Here is a 20,138-nt window from a genome sequence, read left to right as displayed (position 1 = left end):
ACTCGAAACGTCAGCTTTTGTAATCATTACGGTGGCCAATTTACCATTTCAACTTTGTTGATATATCCAAATTATAGAGTAAGATAGTGGGTACGAAATGACTTAACTGGGAACAAAACGACTGGGTATTAAACGACCGTGGGTACGAAACGACTGGTAACCAGTAACCAAGTCGACATTAGTTTTCAGTTTTGAATCTGATTGGTCGAGAGAGTGGCGCTAGTTTTCTGCATCAGTCACAGAGTGCTATAGAGCGTTTGCACATGACGTCACAAATTTCGCGGGAAAGTTGAGTCGCCATGTTGGTGTTTCACATTTTTCAACATGGCGGGATATCCTCTCTCATATTATGCGAACACGCTCGATCCCCACGTGAAAAAACGTTATTTAGAGAAGATTTCTTGTGTTGGAATCGATCCTCTCTTGTTATCAGACAAAATATACGATCCAGAGTGCCTGCCTCTGATCGAATCGATGGATTTATTGTTGTTTTTGATGCTTGACACGAGTTATTACAGTAAAGACTATTTTAAGGCGTATAGAAGTCTACAGAATATGGTTGTAAACATGAAAGTGTCGCTACTGAAACTTATGAAAAGATCATGGAAAAGCACATCAACTTTCAGGTAACGAAATGTGGCACGTTTATCAATAAACAATATCCATGGTTACATGCCACACCTGACGTTTTGTGTAGGTGTGATTGTTGTGGGAATGGATGTGGGGAGGTCAAAAGCCCCTTTTGTTTAAAGGATATAGACTTGGAGCTGTATATTAACAAATACAACTGATGCCTACTTTTACCAAATCCAACTGTAAATATTCACTGCTGAAAAGCTTTATTGTGACTTTTTCTTTTTTGTGGTTTTCGTGAGCAAATTGATCCATTCTGTGAAAGAATTTTGCCTGATGTCAGACACTGGCACTCTGTTGTTTCCAAACTTAATCACTTCTGGAGATACTGTGTGCTACCAGAAATTTTGGGAAGGTGGTATACTCAAAAGTGAAGTTTGTCTCATTCATCCCCTTATCCCAATTGTTTTTGCTTGTTTTTGCAGACTGGCAGCTAGAGGGCCTGTGGTAACATGCACAAACCAAGCATGTCCCATCTCTACTTTTCATTTATCTTGTTTGAAAATTACAAAAGTACCTAACAAGTGGTTTTGTCCCTTGTGTCTAAAAACACCAGCAGCCAAAAATGAAAAATCAAAATGCAAACAGACAAGAGATATTTTGGATGAAGCTCTCGAATTAGATTTTATCTGCACATGCAAACAGAAGCCACTGTTCAGATAAACTGCTGAAATGCCACAACCCATTTTGTCAAGGTAGAAAGTTTTTTAATTTGCCCTGCTTATACTTCAAGCAGGTGCTGAACAATGCAATGACAACTTGGGAATGTATGGTGTGTAAATCAGGAGGAAAAACTGAACAAAGGTTGTTAGTGACACTTTTAATGCATCTGATGTGATAACTGGTGTTTCAAAATACTCTTCAGAAAAGTCAGCATCACTTGCAAAGCTGAATGATGGGCATTACCAATTGATTTCATCACCCAATGGTTGGCTTGACTGTGATATTATTCATGAAGTACATGTTTGTCTAAGAAACATTAATCCAGATGTGGAGGGCTTTCAGAGACCAACTTAAGGCCCTGTTAGAACCTTCAATCAGGTTATTGGGGAATTTATTCAGATTCTGCATACTAGCAATGCCCACTGGGTATGTGTAAGCTCAGTTGGGTGTGAAGATGGCACTGTCAACCTGTATGACAGTTTGTATCATACAACAACAAACATATGAAACATATGTGTGAACTGCGGTTATGAGACGTATATGAGAACGATCCTTCACAGTAAAGCACTATTTGAGCAATAGTGAAAATCAGACCTGAAAAAAAATTTCAGGCCTGTACGGGACTCGAACCACTGACCTCTGCGATACTAGTGCAGCGCTCTACCAATTGAGCTAACAAGCCAACTGGGAGCAGGCCATCAATAATTCGATATAAACCCGTAGATGATAAATCAAACAACAACAAACATATGAAACATATGTGTGAACTGCGGTTATGACCGCAGTTCACACATATGTTTCATATGTTTGTTGTTGTTTGATTTATCATCTACGGGTTTATATCGAATTATTGATGGCCTGCTCCCAGTTGGCTTGTTAGCTCAATTGGTAGAGCGCTGCACTAGTATCGCAGAGGTCAGTGGTTCGAGTCCCGTACAGGCCTGAAATTTTTTTCAGGTCTGATTTTCACTATTGCTCAAATAGTGCTTTACTGCGAAGGATCGTTCTCATATAGTTTGTATCATAACATTATTCTAAATGAAGTACAAGAGCAGGTACTCAATCTTGTTGGACGTTCAAATTTTACTAGCATTCAAGTTGTCCCTGTGCAACAACAGACAAATAGCTGTGACTGTGGAGTATTTGCTGCCACCTTTGCTACATGCCTTGCTCATGGTATATACCCTGAAACAATGCAATTTGATGTCCCTAAAATGAGAAACCAGTTATATCAGTCTTTAAAATCTGGTGTATTGAAAATGTTTCCTAAATTTTAGACAGCTTAAGGTACATCTAAAGTTAAAAAATTTTTGGAGAGAAAGAATACCTACGTTATTATAGTGAAAATAAAATAGTTGCCCGATGCAATGGACCTGCATACTTGAATGCTCAAGATGGAGGGTAGGGACCCAGTCTACGTTGAATCGATCCCAATCTTTCGCAGCTTCTTCTGAAACGAAGTGCCGGCTGCAGACCCTATCGCATTCTTAAATATCATCAGTTAAGTCATCTCTACTTATCGCACAGATCCACATTCTTCTTCGCTCAGAAGTAAGTCCTTCGGTGTACTCTCCTTGACTATACTGAACACGTGGGACACGAAAAAACATTACTTTTTCGACGTTAGACCACTTCTTCCCTGTTTTGTTCCCACAGCTAATGACAAGGCAAAGGACTGTGATAACGAAAATACAAATATTACACGATTGTCTTCTCAAAACCGTAAAAGGTGCTCCAAATGTTTCCTGTCACAATACTCAGAGCTGGTTATCATGGAACACCAACATGGCGGATGAAGTCGGTTACCATGACGATAAAGAGATTTGGTCACGTGAGTGAAAACGCTCTATAAATCAGGACCAATACAACCCGGATTGCTTTCAACGCTCAACTAAAAAAATTGTTCAACATAACCCGGTACACATCAAAATTTCCACCAGGAAAGTTTGAATCAGATGTCAAAATAACTCTTTAGCAAAAGGCTGCAAGAATTTGGAATTAATCACAAAATGTTCATATTTAGAGGAATTTATGATTTTAAAATAACCGTGGAAATTCTCGCGTGCTCATTGATCGAGAGCCATTGTCAATAAGTTTAGAGATCATAAAAATGACATATCATGTCACGCAATGCTCAGCAATCTGTCGGGGAAAAATTTCTTCGCGTGGAAACATTTGTAAATATGAGAAATATGTACAACGAAGAGTTTCCTGGTTTTAAGACTAGGATACTAGCAGAATTTTTTGAAGAATTGGTCGAAACGGACGAGAAAATGGAAGAAAACAAAAAGAAAAAATATGAAAATTTTCGGTTCGCAAAGGCGCACGCCTGATTTTCCGAAAACTTAGCCGCACAAGCAGGCTTATTAAAATCCTAATTTTATTGTAAAAAAACAATTGACGTCAATTTGTTTTTTAGAATAAAATTGATTTTAGTAAGCCAGCTTATGCGGCTAAGTTTACGGAAAATCACGCGCACGCATGATACGTCATTATTATGATCTATAACCTTATTGACAATGGCTCTCGACCTATATGCGCGTGAGAATTTCTACGGTTATTGTAAAATACATTTTGGACAATGCAAAGACTACAGACTGTGGGCGGGAGAGTATGGACTCACGACCATGAACCACACACTGTGTTGCAAACAGTGGATCATCTCAATATAGTTCGCAGACCGAGGATCGCAGATCGCGGGCCGCGGACTGTGGACCGTTGACCTCGGCCTGTGTACTGTGTACTGTGGACTGTGGACTGTGGACTGTGGACTGTGGACTGTGGACTGTGGACTGTGGACTGTGGACTGTGGACTGTGGACTGTGGACTGTGGACTGTGGACTGTGGACTGTGGACTGTGGACTGTGAACTGTAGACAATGGAACGCGGACTGCGAACTGCAGATCGCGGACTGAAGATCGCGGAATGTTCACAGCGGACTACATTTTTACTGGAGACTTCAGCTTAGTTTGTGCAAAGTTGGCAAATAGAAACCCCCAGTGTTGAAAATTGTTACGAATGATACATAGTTTCCGAACTTACCAGAAATCAAAGGAAGAATAAATGATAATAGGCACCAAAAGTATTCAATACCGCAGTTCAAATATATGAACTTAATATATTCATTGTGTCTGATTTATCATCACGGGTTTATTACGATTCAACTTAACGGCCTGCTCCCAGTTGGCTTGCTAGCTCAATTGGTAGAGCGCTGCACCAGTATCGCAGAGGTCAGTGGTTCGAATCCCGTACAGGCCTGATTTTTTTCAGGTCTGATTTTCGCTATTGCATAAATAGCGCTATCTACTGCGAAGGATCGTGCATCATACGTAATAATAATACTTTATTCAATCAAATCACAAAAATAAATAATTTGAAAGAAAGGGAGAGACCAGAGGTTAGCCCTATCGAGGGTGTTTCCAAAATAATCATCTAGTTAAACATCTATTTGAATATACAAAATATAAGAACATTAAGTTGCGATTTAACTATATACAATACTTGCTATAAAAACTATTTACAAAATTATTTAAAAAGGTAATTCTTGACTTTGGTCTTAAATGTTCACAGAGATTCTGCTTCAGCTACGTCTTTTGGTAGTTATTCCACAGGTTTACGATTCTGACAAAGAATGAGTACTTGTAACAATTTAAAATCACACACTAGCGTCTAAAAATCTGACACTTGTGTCTAACAACAGACACGAGTGTCCATAATCGTACACTAGTGTCGAAAAAACTGACACCAATGTCCAAAATTGAACACTTGTCTAAAGTCGGACATTACTGTCTAAAATTGGACACTAGTGTCCATAATCGGACTCTAGTGACAACGATTGAACACAAATAGCATCTAAAATCTGTCACTAGCGACCAGAATCGGAAACTAGGTGTCTAAAATCGACAACTGGTATGCGAAATTGGATGGTAGCGACTAAAATCGGACACTAGTGTCTAAAATCTGAATATTGTGTCTAGAATAAGACGCTGGTGTCTAAAATCGGACGCTAGGGTCTAAAATCGGACACTAGTGTCTAAAATCAGACACTGGTGTCTAAAATCGGACGCTAGGGTCTAAAATCGGACGCTAGTATCTAAAATCGGACACTTGTGTCTTAAATCGGACATTAATGCCATAGTCGGACATGAGTGTCTAAAATCGGACACTAGTGTCTAAAATCAGACACTGGTGTCTAAAGTCGAACACTAGTGTCTAAAATCGGACACTAGTGTCTAAAATCGGACGCTAGGGTCTAAAATTGTACACTAGTGTCCAAACTCAAGCACTAGTGTCTAAAATCGGACACTAGTATCTAAAATCAGACACTTGTGTCTTAAATCGGACACTAATGCCCATAGTCGGACATGAGTGTCTAAAATCGGACACTAGTGTCTTAAGTCAGACACTAGTGTCTAAAATCGAGCACTTGTGTCTTAAATCGGACAGTAATGCCCATAATCGGACACTAGTGTCTAAAATCGGATGCTAGTGTCTAAAATCAAACACTAATGTCTAAAATCAGACACTAGTGTCTAAAATCGGACGCAAGTGTTAAAATTTGGATGCCAGTTCCAAAATTAGACACTAGTGGCTAAAATTGGACAGTAGTGTCTAAAATCAAAGGCTTCTGTCTAAAACCGGACCCTTGAGGCTACAATTGGACATTAGTGTCCAAAAATTGGACACCAGTGTCTAAAAGCGGACAGTAGCGTAAGTTATCGGACACTAGTGTTTCAGTTGGACACTAGTGTCTAAAATCAGACACTATTGTTCAAAATCGGATGAAAGTGTCTAAATCAGACACTAATACCCAAAATCAGATGGTGTTGTCTAAAATTGAACACAACTTTTTGAAATCGGACACTAGCGTTTACAATCGGAACTTTTCGCCTAAAATCGGACAGTACTGTGCATTGTCAGGCACCATTGTCTAAAATCGGACTACTGCATTTTCGTGATTCAAATATTCCTTTAAATTTTCCGCAAGACGAAACTGTGACGTTAATTCAAAAGGCACCTTGTGGTAATGTTACAGGACAGTCTGTCACCAAATTTCTGAGATCATTCATCCAAACCACGTATTAGCCACAACGGAAAACCTCCTCGATCATGATGATAATGATAATAATAATAATAATAATAATAATAATAATAATAATAATAACACCTTTGTTTAAACACGTTAATATTTAAAGCTGAAGAGCTTGTGGGGTCGTGTGTAAATCTAAATAAACTCTAAATTAAATAAATTCAAATGATGATGGTTTTTGAGGAGAGGGGAAAACCGGAGTACCCGGAGAAAAACCTCTCGGAGCAGACTAGAGAACCAACAAACTAGATCCACTTATGACACCGGGTCCGGGAATCGAACCCGGGACACATTGGTGGAAGGCGAGCACTCTCACCACTACACCAACCCTACTCCCCATGCTCCTCGACCATGATTTTTCAAAACATAGAACATAGCGGTCAAACGTCTGTAATGACTTAGGGAGGTACTTTCAGGCTGCCTGTAAAAAGTTCTTTCACTCGAGCTACAAACAACCACGCAAGCCCGCCAGCAATTCACGGAGTTTAAATGACGTATAGATTTTTGGCAAAGCTCAAAACAGAATGGTAGATCAACAGGATACTCTTACGTGAATAACCTTTTGTGTTCAGAAAATCTTGAGTTCTCATTCCCCCTATTTCTGTTTCCTTTTTCACATATTTCTACGAATGTTTCAATTTCTTTCGCTTATTTTGCGAGACAGCGATTGTTTCTAATGTTTTCCTTAAAAATTTTGCCGCGAAATTGACGCACAGGAAATAATGACGCGACGATCCCTCTAAAAAGGAGCCAATTTGACCCTGGGCTCTAGATTGGGTGTGCAGGCGCCCAAAATTGATCCCTTCACGCATGTCTTTCGTTTGACCGCTGTGTAGTTACTATCTGTTCCTGTTAAGCATTGCAGGTTTTCAGATTCAATCGTTCACAAAGACTTTCGCTAACGTTGTCAAATCGTCAGTCACTGGAGGGATTTAGCACCACGATCACGATCACGTGAAACGGCAAATGTCAGTTTGCCCTTTTACGTTTCACGTAAAATAGCGTGAACCTTGCTGTTTTAGCTTCCCGTGGGCTCACGTTATGGCGGATCTGAAGGCGCCTCTAAATGACTAACAGGCAATAGTTTTGGCGCCCTTTTTCCGGCAATCAACTTCTACTCGGTTAGAGAAAACGTAAGGAAAATCTTACGTACACAGCAAACGCGAAACAGGTTACTTTCACTTAGAAACGGCAAAGCGCAACCGGCGAATATGGAAAAAAGTGGGAAAACAAGGTCACGTGGCCACTCTTGCCGTTTACGTTTCACGTGAACGCGGTGCTAAATCTCTCTACTTTTTCCGACAACAGTCTTCTCCAGGACTACTCGAGCTCCTTCCATGGACGATCAAATTACACGATCCGTATGTAAATAAATTTCAAGTTAAAGAATGATTAAACTCACCTAGGAAATAGCTTGTTATCACAGTTTTTTAAGTAAAGAAGGATGGCTTTCACTCTGAATACAGTGAGTATGATGGCGAAAGAGGGTCTTTGTGTGGAAGAATTCTTGTCAGTCGTACACAAGCTCAACAGAAGTGTTTGCACCCATTATTTTCGTATCCCGAAATCTCAGTGAAGTGGTAAATGCAACAACTACTATAATACTGACAAAGATTAAAAGGAAATCCTGTCTCTGGACTAGTAATAGTAAGTAATATAGTTTATTTCGGACCACTTGCAGCCTAAGGCGGAATTACTGGTACAGTATTAAAATATACACACTGGAAGCCTAAATAAATAAATACACACAATACTTTACACAGGTTGATACTTAACGGTAACGAAATTTTTGAAACGCTCAGTTCTGACAAGTGTGCGGTGAGAAGATTTTCCTGATCGGAGACACATTTGCGTTGTGCTGTGAAGTACTCGCTCATGAATATGGGGGTATAAGGGATGGCCCGGGCGAATTTTACGAATAAACCGCTCGCATGCAGCTGCACGGCGCGCCGACAAGGTCTGAATTGCGGCCTTGTCAAGCGTATGTTCGTATGGAAGGTCAGGCCATATAATAGAAAGAGCCCTTTTCTGGACGTCTTCCAGTGCGTTATCCAGGTACTTTGGCAAGTCAGCAAACACAGCTGACGCGTACTCCAATATAGATCTTACAAGTACACAGTATATGGCAACGATGTCTTCAGGTGGAACGCCACACTTACGCAGCTGCCTTAACGCAAACAGTCTACGATTGGCCCTCTTCACCAACCAGTCAATGTGCACCGTCCACCTAAGATCCTCCGAAACATGAACGCCGAGTAGTTTAAAGGACGGAACTTTTTTTTTTTGTAATTTCTTTATTTTTTTGGCATTTTACAAAACATTACTCTACTTACAATACACTACAGGACTCAGTTACAGTACGTTGCTTACAATAGTTTACTGAGAACACACCACAAACAAAGTATAGTTTACAATAAACTTGATTACAGCAGATGACTTACTATCGATTACTTCCACTATCTACAAGATACTCTACATTTACATTACGTAACGACATATTACACTCTTTTCAATATGTTACATAAATTACTTACAGTACCTTAATAATAGTACTTGATCAGCAGGGATTTGCTAAAGCAAAGGCATAGAAAAAACCAGGAAAGATTTATTACTCGACGTTTCGGGGTCATCGTGACTCCATTATCAATATAATAGTATATAGCGAAATTGTGTGCTTTACAATAAAGTTGACTTCGTATGCTACTCTACATTGTTTGGACACCCATCCCACAAAACGATATGTGGCAAAAGCTTATTCCATTTCTGAAAATGTTTAGCTAATTTATTCCGCTTTGTTGCCATCTTCATTTCTACCTGGTATATCTCCCCGATCTTGGTCTTATAAACTCCTATAGAAGGATTTTTAGAACTCAATTTATACTTGTATATATAAAATTTAGCTGTCAGTATTAGGTGATAACATGAACGCCGAGTAGTTTAAACGACGGAACTTGCTCGACAAGGTATCCGCTGACCATGATCGGTATGGGCACACAACTATTATAGTGAAGAAAGTCAAAATTCTGAAGTCTGAAAATTCACTGTTTGAAACTACGAATGAGATTGACAAATAATACATGCGATTTATAGGCGTTCAAAATCAGACCGACTTTAAAACACTCTTAATCTTCTGTTTTAAATCGAGATTTAAATCTTTCTTCAGATAACAAGAAGGGTCTCGCAACTTTTCAACTCAGAAGAAATAAAAAAGGTACTGATCTTTGTGCATATTAAGCATAGAAAATAGGGTTTTACTCAAACAAACTCTCCCTTATTAATCTGGGACCAGTTATTCAAAATCCAGAGAAGCCGGCTATATCTAGATGATAATTTCAATATATCAACAAAGTTGAAATGGTAAGTTGGCCACCGTTACGATTATAAAAGCTGACCTTTCCGACGAGCGTTAGCCCTTCGTCGGAGTGAATTATCTAGAAACACCATCTATATCTAGATGATGATTGTTTAACAAACGTAAAGTGCGATCTACCGGATAGAGATTTAACAAGTGGATAGCGTCATCCAACCTTCCGACGAACAACCGGGGCCTACTTGGCAACCTTCCGGCGAACAACCGGGACCTATTCGTCTTATTTACAAATTAGTGAACACAAAACTTTCGGCTCATTGACCTCGAAAGTCAATTAAGATTGCAGCCCTAGCTTTAGAAATTAATTAAACTAGTTTTGGTTATATTATTTTGCACAGTTTCTCCTCCTCTTTTAATTACTGTCGTCCGAAAGAAAGGAAAAGGAAAGCCAAACTCATTGGATGCTGATTAAGCAACATAAAGGGACTTAGAGATCAGCGTCTTACGAACACGTTTTAATTAAAACCGCATTAATTCAAAACAACTTTTTTTATTGCTTTTTCGGTTCGCCCTCTGAGAAAAAAGAGAAGTAGATTTCGTGTTTTGTCTCTTTGCTAAGGATTCTGGTTTTTGCGCAATAATTTACACCAATCCTTTTGGGTTCCAAAGAGTTTGCTGAACCGTAAATCCTTCAGTTAAAAGAACGTGATCTTTTTCAAAAAGATTTTATAAGTACCTAAACTTATCACGTGTATCATTTAAAAGTCAAAATCAATAACTTTTAAAGTTAACCACGCTTGATAATTTCAGTTTAAAATCATGTATTTGACCGATCGAGCTTGATTGATTTTAAATTCTACAACTTGAGACGTAAATCTCGCTGTTTTAAACACAATTTGTCGTAAATCGAAAGACACTGATATCTGTGCTAAATAGTCTTTTCCCATTGTGGAAAAACCATTCAACAGGGTAATTATGTTGACACAATGAATTAAATGTGAGCGGTTATAGACTGTAAGCACTTGGTAATCTTTACGTAATTTCTCATACAAGCGTCAAACATTTTTACGCGGTTATGTAGATAACGGAGAAAAAACTGAGCAATTTCTAAAGACGAACAGATTAGCATTTTTAAGGTTGAAATACAGACTCTCTTAGTGCTTAAGGAACGGTTCGGTTGGGAACAAAGTAGAACTCGCCGCTGGAAACTAACCGACCGCAGAAAGCTTTTTTACGACGAGTGCTTAACAATTGCGCCAAAGATCTTTTATAAATTATGGTAAACGTGGATTTGTTTTTGTCGTACATTTAACTATGTATTTGATTCAATTTTGTTCGGCAGGGGGGAGAAAGTACTACTCGAAATAATATTGTATCATTTTGTTGCCATTGTAAGTACATCACAATACATCATTCGGTATTCCATTCACGGTTTTCCATAACAATCATTTTAATTGTCGTCTTTATCATTTATTTGCCAGTTTCAGCAGAATATGTTCTCACCATAACATTCAGAGATACCAAGAGCCATATTCAGTTCCATTTATGGCTCTTGGAGATACTCATCACAATAGGTGAGCAAGCCTTGTGTTTGAAATTTAAACGGGAATAAAGGGTACTCATCTTTTTTTTTTACTTTTAATGAATTCGCTTTTGCTTTTCTACCTTATGCATGTAGTAGCGTATAACAAGATGTTTAAAGTCTGGGTGAATCTAGTGTGCTAAGAAAAACATTACAGTTTTATACCGTTTGGCTCTTAAAAGTTAAGGTGGCTCTTTAGATCTCTTAGACAAACCAGCGCCGTTTCTCTGGCAGCATATCAGTTATTTCGACACTCGTTCACTGACTTCAAATGTGTTAATAAAACTAGGTTGATATTTTACAAGCGTAAAAAGGTATACAAAGTTGACATTTATAGGATAAAATTAACAATAAAATGCAACCTTTTTTTACCTGAATTATAAAATATTAAATACATAATTTACTTAGCAACAATGATAAAATATAGACAGTGTATAGACCTGCGAAACGTCCGAGTTTCTTTGGTTCAAATACGATTTGTGTTGTTTCCTGACAAAATTTCTAACCTTTGGGCAACTGAAAACCCGTTAACAACGGGATCGCCGACAATTCCACGGGATCGCGACTTTCTTCCTCGACTCGGACCGTCGTTACCTCGTGAATCTTCGCTGAGAGCGTCTGACAGTGACCGGATGTAATTACAAGCGATTCGGAGAATTTCTAACTTGGTCACGCGCCGCTTGCTTTGTGGGACTGGTAGACATTTCTTGAGGCTTTCTAATGCTCTGTTCAAAGATCGCATCCGACGCCGTTCCCGATCGTTGGCGCGAAGACGGCGCATTTTTTTCAAAGGTTGTCCGCAGCTTTGTCGTGAGCAAGCATTATCGTCGTAGGTTCCTGTGGTCTCAGTATTTTCCAGTGTGTTATTACCAAGACAGATTTCATCCAGCACTTCCAGGGCTGTAGGTGTACTGTCCAGAAGCGTCTGGCATGACGCTTGGCATTGTGGAGTTTTGTCGTATGAAAGGGTAGACAACTCATGGTATGGCGCGGTGTTAGCTGTTGAAGGACACTCTATGTCTCTGTACTTAACAATCGAATTCAGCTGCTCATCTGTGAGGCCAAAACCGGCTCGATTCTCCGGAGTGAAGCCGTCGTTAAAAAAAGCACCGTCAAAGGACGGTTCGGTGTAAAAGCTGCCGTGAAAGATATCTTCCATTTGAATCTACGAGGTTTAATAACGAAGCATTACATCGAATAAATACATCGAAAACTTTAAGAATTTCAAACAGAGAAGATTAAATTCATATCGTACTAAATACAAAATGGATGTGAAAAGTTATTTCACGATGAAGCGATAAATAAGAAAGCTTACCGACTACCCGGTGCCTCACTGTGTGTGTTATTATCAAATGAGCAAGATTGTAATCTCACGTGCCCCTTTTATTCGGACCGTGTACTATCCGTCTCTCATGTATACAAAGACGCGACGGCATAATCATAAAACCAATTAGTGAGAACGTTTGCATTGACGCGCACCGGCTTGGATGCTGACATGTCCGTTAACAACACAATAACACTGCAATTCGAACGAGCTTCCTCCCAAGCCGGGAATAAAAGAAATGTCTAAACATTGTCATAAGGTCACTTCATTTCTCAGAGTGTGTTACCGCTTGTTTTTCTTCATTAGGTGAGTGACCAGCGAGGGCTGTTGGAAGCTATCTATCAAGCATTAAACTTTTGTACAATAATTCTGCGCAAACCTCTTTAGAATATAAAAGAATTTTTCTCAATAATAAAACAAATTAAAGTGAGAATGCTTTTCTATTTTCGAACTAGTGTTCGTAAAGGGTTTTTTTTTATTGAATCAATTCCTACAATAAAGGAAAAACAAACCACTCTCGTTGCAAAATCTTCCGAGAAAAACTCTTCTGCTTGTTTGTGACTATCACAGAAAAAAACTTACGATTCATTTTTAATATGATAAGAACTACGCATGCGCGAACCTTTTGGTTTTCCCAACCAGCTCACAAAAACGGCGCGAAAAATAACTTTTTTAACAGTGTGGGTATGATTTTATCCTCACAACATGAAATTCAAATTCTTTCTCTTCTGCAAAGAAGAATTCATCCACATGTTTTTGTTAATGGCAAGGCTTAAATCTAATTTGCATTTCGCCGAATATTTAAATTTGGAAAGGGACACAAAAGAGGAGGACTCTTTGCGTTGCAGCGAAAAGCGCCAAGCACTTTCCGTTATCGGCCTAAATTAACAGATATGCACAGAAATTAACTTTGCTGAGGATTCTTGTAAATTTAAACGCATCTTTGAATTGCCGACACACTCCTTTTAATGAAGTTAACGTCAAAATAACTGATTAAAATAACAAAAATGAACGAAATTAGGGGCCTTAGAAAACCGAGTGTAATCCATTGTCGCTTGATAAAATTGCCATAACCCGATATTTTATTCGCCTTATTTTCACTTAAAAGCCTCTTAACTGCAAAGAAGCCGTTATCGTCGGTAATATTTAAGGGCCAATATCGCACTCGTGCTGAGATTTGCTTCAAGAGTGTTCTTCGTTGAGGGGTGGTGTTTATCACATCGTAGCGTTCACGAAACGGAACATTTTCACTTTCTATCGCAACATGTTTTGTGAAAAAGAGTCTTTTGTTTTAGCGTAACAAAAGCTGCATGTCTAGATGGTGAATAATTGATATTTTCAGTGGCGGGCTCTGCTTTACCATCTTCCTTTTATCTCTTAATACAAAACCGTTTTGGGTTGGAGGGCCTGTGCGATTGTCCTTACACGTTTTGCCCATCTGACGAGTCATTTTTCTCTGTCTAATAAACATTGTTATTAGGATGTGCACGGAATTTGATCAACAATGCCTGGCAATTAATAAAGCTCAACAAATCTGTTCATTTCTTAGGTAACCCGGCTATAATGACACGAGCTCACAATATAGGCCACGTGTGGGATTCTCTAAGCATCTTCAACACTTCAGGCTTCAATGTGAAGAGCTTTGCTCCTTCTGTGTGTAAAACTGATCCTTAATCCGTAGATTACGCGAACACACTATGCTTTTATTCGCCTATATCTTTGGTATTTATCTCTCCTTAATCCAAAAATATAATAAACATTAGACGGGGAGAAATTGGGGTCAAATCTGTTCGCCCTCTCGTACAGGGCAATGGTTATTGGAAATGAAATCTGAAGTCCAATAAGTGATAAAATGAGATATGGTTTTGACCATTTGAAGTATTTATTGCATTTTATAACATCCATGGTTAAGGAAATCTTGTGAAAGTTGTTGTTGCACCCACAGGGACAGAAACTCCTCCAGCAGGTCTATAAATCAACGTATTTACCAGCATCAAATATCTAATTACCCATTTGATATCATTCTACTCCTCAATGAAAGGCTGAAACATTGCCGGTGACGCTTGATTGCCAAACAAAGGCACACGCCCCGCAAAATTAGCTGATTTACGGAGATATTTATCAGGCCACTCAACACATGTGCAAAGGAAGACAAGCCAAACATAGCAACAAACGTTCAATTTAACTCCACTCACAACCTCAAGGTCCATAAAGTTTTTTTTCAGAAAAAAAACCTCATATGGAGCTCATTTCCGTTTGAATAACGTGGTGACGTTGTCTCTTGAAAAAAGCCCGAGTGTTTCCTCGAGTGCAACGCACGTGGAGGACTCCACGTAATTTAACTCGGCAAACAGATAAAATCACAGAACAAAGCGCGGAACAAGAGCTGTACTGCTGCATCCGAAGGTAACACTTGCACATCTGCAGTGTCATCTTTAAAGTATCTACGATATGTCAAAATCTCTATGCCTGACCATCTTCATTCCTCGCTTTCTGCTTCTCTCTCATCTTTATCACTTTCAAATCTAACTAAAATATATTGTAGTTTCTCAAAAGCTCTACAGAATTTAGCACGATACAAAAAATCATTTTGTAATGCAGTTAATCTTTTGATTACTGCATACAAAAGTCTCAGATAAAATCTCTCCAGACAATACCTATCCTTCAAATAACCTCAGGGGGTGAGGATTAGAAAAAGTTATCGCTAATGGTTCTTATTGTCTGAGGTAACTCAAGTGGGGAGAGAAAAGTAATATCTAGAATGAAAACTGTGTCAAAATCATACTAAGTTTTCGTTACAAAAACAACTCAGATAAGCATACAACCAAGTATGAAAAAAGAATTGTTACTGTTTGTTTGTTCGTTTTTCTGCTCTCTGTGATTGGCTCAGAAAACTCCCATCATCTTTTCAACCAATCAGATGTAAATTCTTAGCCAATCATGGCTTTCATAGTCACGTGCATTTTCCCGCCCTTGCCATGCATTTTCTTTGACTTTATATATTCGATCTCTAATTATCATCTTTCGGGTTACGATAGCAGTGGTATGGTTAAAGCTAAAACGTCGAAAGAACTCTTGGCCTAGACTACCACTTAATAGTATTTATTGTTTTCCTTCTTCTTTTTTTTTTATTCACTCTGAAAACCTCTGCTAGGTAAAGATGTAACCAGAAATGTTTCAGACAGATTCATTCAAGTAAATCGAGTATTTTAACAACAACAAAACTTTATTCTTATTCTGATTACAGACATACATAATTGAACATTCATTTTACAAAGATACATGACTAAAATGGTTTGCCCCGCAAATAGCTAAGAAGCTAGTCGCGGCGGGGCAAAACAAGAACGTGATTAAAATAACAAGTTATGGAAGAATAATAATAAATAAGTCAAACCTATGTTAATAGAACAAAAAAACCTTGCAGATTGCTACTAGAGATAAATAAAACACAGAGGTTGGGAGATCAAATTAACACAGTATTTTACGAGATTTGACGTAATAGTATTGTCAGACATATTTAGATTGAATGTACTGTAAGTTTTTTTATTACACGACTCGGGCAGTCAGAGGGCCAATAACTAAAATCAACCAATCAAAATGCTCTATTGCCGGTCAATATTTTGTCAGTATTGGACCGGGCACTGTCCCGAATGGTCCCGAATGATACCGCACTTGTGTCCCTTTGAACTTCAGTCGTATAATAAATCTCTTATTAACCAAGCTTGCTCGGGACCGTACTGGAAGAATATCGGCCCTCGGTCTTTTTTGTACAGACCTCGCTGCGCTCGGTCCGTACTGTCAAGACCTCGGGCCGATATTCTCCCAGTACGGCCCTCGCGCTTGGTTAATAAGATATATGTATCCCAAGTTGTTTGAAACTTTCAATTGAAATATTGGGGCGTATATATAACAGGCACTCAGATTACAACAGCGACATGAGTTTACGATAAAGTGTCTATGGGTAGCAGTGTTAAGGAATCGGGGGGAAATCCAACCTCACAAACGAAATATGAGGGAGGGGAGGGGGAAAAACACCATCACCTTCCAGTGCGGATACAATCGAAAACGCAGCATAGAACTGACCTGAAAAATTATTCAGTTTCGTGATTTCTTCACGAATCGTTTCATCTGGAACACATTTAAACAAGTATGTTGTTTGACTTTCTTTTCACAAGTGTTCCTCTAAATCATTATAACATATCGACTACAGACATACTGAATACTGTTACGATTGCCAAGGAGTTTTGCTTAATGTGCCAGGGAGCTTCGCGAAGGACATCATGGGGAATTGAGTAAGGTGTGCCTTTGGTTTGGTGTAAGATGATCGAGCCCCATCCCCACGATTAAAAAGCGTTCTACCGTCTTCGCTTTTTCCTTCTGGCTTTAGTTAACATCTTTTCTCTACTTATCAACCTCCTGAAATCCCCGTTGATGATGGCGTTTGTTTAGCCGTTACACAACACTCGAAATCGTAGCTGTTCTACTTGAACTCTTCTAAGGAGTAAAGGCAGTGTGCTGTAATCTAATTCTTCTGAAATCTAGTAACGAGGTTCTATCGTCTGTCTGGCGATGTAGTCACTTCTGATGTGGATCACTTCCTTTCGACAGCATACTATCAGTTTTTTTCCAGCTAACGAGGTCGACTGGTTTGCGTCACACTGCAGCATCGATGCAAACGGTTCAAACCCTCATTAAACTGACCCTTCATGTAATCACACTGAAACAGTTATTAACCCTATCACTCCCAAGATCTTATTAGTAATTCTCCTTACTGTCCACAATCAAATTCTTCTACATACATACATACATACATACATACATACATACGTTACTTGACCACTCCCCATGGGGGCTTTTCAGGGCCAATTCCCACCCATCCCACCCCAGGGAAGGACATCCATACGTGGGAAATTAACGTCTCCTACCCCTAACCCTACAGGAGACGGGGCCTACGGTTTATTCGTCCTTATCCGAGAAGACTAGAATATCTATCCATTTTTTGATTATAGAAAGGTACCAAATTCTCCTCACTTATTTTAAGACCACGAGTATCGGTCCGGCCGGGACTCGAACCCTCGACCTCCCTCACAACACAATCCGGCGCTCTAACCAATCGAGCTAACGAGGAGGCGGTTATGATGTTAATTTGGAGAATTTGGTATTGGATTAACTCAAAATCGCCTGATTGATATTTTTCTTTATTCTCATCATTTTTCTACGTAGATATTGTATTAACATTGTAACTTGAATTTCCGTCTTGATCACTCCTGGGACTTAAAGAGATACCATTGGTACCATTTCTAAAAATTCATTCGTAACTTACTTAAGTCGCATTCGTGATATCGTAAAATAACTGGGATACTATGCGAGCGCTGATTGGTTGAAAAACTTGTCTTTTTCGGTACTGAAATACTCACATATATTTGAGGGTCACATATATTCTAGGGTCTTAGCATCGACTGCGTATTTATTCCATTACTGTACAATTGTAATTATTTTAGGTCTTAGAATCTTTTGCAAATTTTGTAGTTTTATAAATTTTGTAGTTTTTTATCGACAACCACAACAAAAGAATCCTCACCTCCCACGTAAAGACTAACGACACCTCTACCGCAAACAACAACAAGAAATGCAACTGCTGACAGAAAAACTCATGCCCTCTAGACGGAAACTGCCTCCATCAATCTGTCATATACCTAGCTACTATTACGCGTAAAGACAACAGCACGACAGACACATACATCGGACTCACTGCAAACGATTTTAAGTCCCGCTAAAACAACCACACCTCATCATTCCGACACGCAAAACATCGCAACTCCACCGAACTCAGCAAACACATCTGGACACTTAAAGACAACATCGATTATTCCATCACTTGGCGCATCCTATCTTCCCACCTGCCCTACAACAGCTCAAGCAAATGACCTATCAACACTCAACAAGCGTAACGAACTCGTCTCTTCCTGCCGACACAGAAACAAAGCCCTCCTACGCAACAGCTGACTTGACACTTTTCATACTGCATAAACCATATTAATTAGCACTTAGTATAGTATATAAGCAATGGTATCGCATTATTCTTCCATTAAAATCCCCTGATGAGTGGGCAACCTGGAAACAGGTCTAAGGGATCATGTACATGTAGTTGTTTTCTTTCAGCCTTCCACACATAATAGTCCCATATATATATATATGTTTATAAATAATTGTGAAAAGTGTTTTTATTTTTTGGTAATAAACTATCTATCTATCTATCTATCAATACGGAACGCACGTCCTATTGATTTTAAAGGCGTAATAGCCCTTCTCAATGATGTCGGAAGAACACTTGATACAACTGTAAACCTTCAGCTTCAGCTCGCGTGCGTTTTTACTCCGTTAAACTAATATTGACTATTATTCAACAGCATAAAGAACTGATATTGACCAATCGAAATATAAATTAGATAAAAACCTATTAAGAAAATGTAACTGAAAGGTGCCGAGTTTTGTTTCAACGAATTTCATGTAATGATATATTGGATCCAGTCCATCCTGCCGCCTTGGCCGATATCACAGCTGATATTTTGACCCAGTTCAACATTTTGATAGCAAAGTTAACAAAATAAAAATATTTTAACAATTTTGACAAAGGGAAGAAAGAAGAAAGTGGATACTTGTCTCACGTGGGAGACGAAGTAAAACTGATCCAAATCGTTCGCCAGGATTTGAAGTTGAACCTTAAATCTCCGGGTTTGGCGGTGGAATGTTTTGTGAACTTAGTTACAAAGAGTTCAAAGAAAGATGTAGTTCATCTAACTACGGGCGTGGTGTAGAGAAAAAAATGTTCCCTTGAGGAATCGAACAATGCTTCATTATGAGGCTACAGAGGACATCATTAGGTTCATAAATAGCACGCGTTCTGCATACCGTGAAATAGGTCTTGTTTGTCAACTGGGACATATATTAGATTCACATATATACGACAAAGGTCTGAACACTTCTAGGATTTACAAAGAATTGAATATCGAGAAAGTAAAGAAAAGTATGAAAGACTAAAGTCACTGAAGAAAGTCACAGAAGAAAGCCATTGATAAAGACGAGAAAGAATGACACAGACAAAAGAGGAGGAAAAAATCTGAATTGTTAAAGAAAGGAATGACGAGATGAAGGAGTGAAGAATGAATACATAAGAACGCCGAAAAACTGAGACCGAAGTTTTGAAAAAGTCGAATAATTTTTTTGTCCTTACACCCGTTCAACAACACTAACAAAATTCGTGATCAGGAGGTGGTTCTCTTAAACCGAGGATCACCTTGATTATTTAGTAATTCAGTTGAAAGAAAAAAGCTATAAGTATTAAACAAGAAAAATCTTATTTCTCGTGATCATAAATGCTCGCTGGCAACAAAATGAAAAAAAGAAAAAAGAAAAAGGCTCTTGGCTCTGGTGAGATAGCAGAACCCCCTTTTTGCGCAAAGTGGATTTGCAATAATTCCTAGCCAGAAGGACTTGACTGGCGAGCGAACGAAAGAGGGAGCGATAACGAACGAAC

At 38.9% G+C, this 20,138-nt stretch overlaps 2 protein-coding genes and 1 long non-coding RNA gene across 3 annotated transcripts; 1 reads left to right on the top strand and 2 right to left on the bottom strand.

Moving 5' to 3' along the window:
- Window positions 1-268: 268 nt before the first annotated feature.
- LOC148740572 (uncharacterized) lies at window positions 269-1,678 on the top strand. Its single transcript, XM_088749846.1, has 2 exons — window positions 269-626; window positions 1,059-1,678. The coding sequence occupies exons 1-2, from the start codon at window positions 325-327 to the stop codon at window positions 1,294-1,296; spliced, it is 540 nt and encodes a 179-aa protein (XP_088605972.1). The 5' UTR covers window positions 269-324; the 3' UTR covers window positions 1,297-1,678.
- Window positions 1,679-2,359: 681 nt separating this feature from the next.
- On the bottom strand, window positions 2,360-3,141 carry LOC148740571 (uncharacterized). Its single transcript, XR_015996904.1, has 2 exons — window positions 2,628-3,141; window positions 2,360-2,505 (listed from the first exon to the last, which is right to left on the bottom strand). It is a non-coding gene; the product is annotated as an uncharacterized LOC148740571 (long non-coding RNA).
- An 8,019-nt stretch (window positions 3,142-11,160) lies between these two features.
- On the bottom strand, window positions 11,161-12,475 carry LOC111337604 (uncharacterized). The gene has a single exon (XM_022943938.2). The coding sequence runs from the start codon at window positions 12,434-12,436 to the stop codon at window positions 11,744-11,746; it is 693 nt and encodes a 230-aa protein (XP_022799673.2). The 5' UTR covers window positions 12,437-12,475; the 3' UTR covers window positions 11,161-11,743.
- Window positions 12,476-20,138: the final 7,663 nt, after the last annotated feature.

The sequence above is a fragment of the Stylophora pistillata genome, chromosome 2, assembly GCF_964205215.1.
Source record: "Stylophora pistillata chromosome 2, jaStyPist1.2, whole genome shotgun sequence".
NCBI classification, from domain to species: domain Eukaryota; kingdom Metazoa; phylum Cnidaria; class Anthozoa; order Scleractinia; family Pocilloporidae; genus Stylophora; species Stylophora pistillata.
Note: the sequence above shows the minus strand (reverse complement) of the source record. Positions and strands in the feature narration are given on the sequence as shown.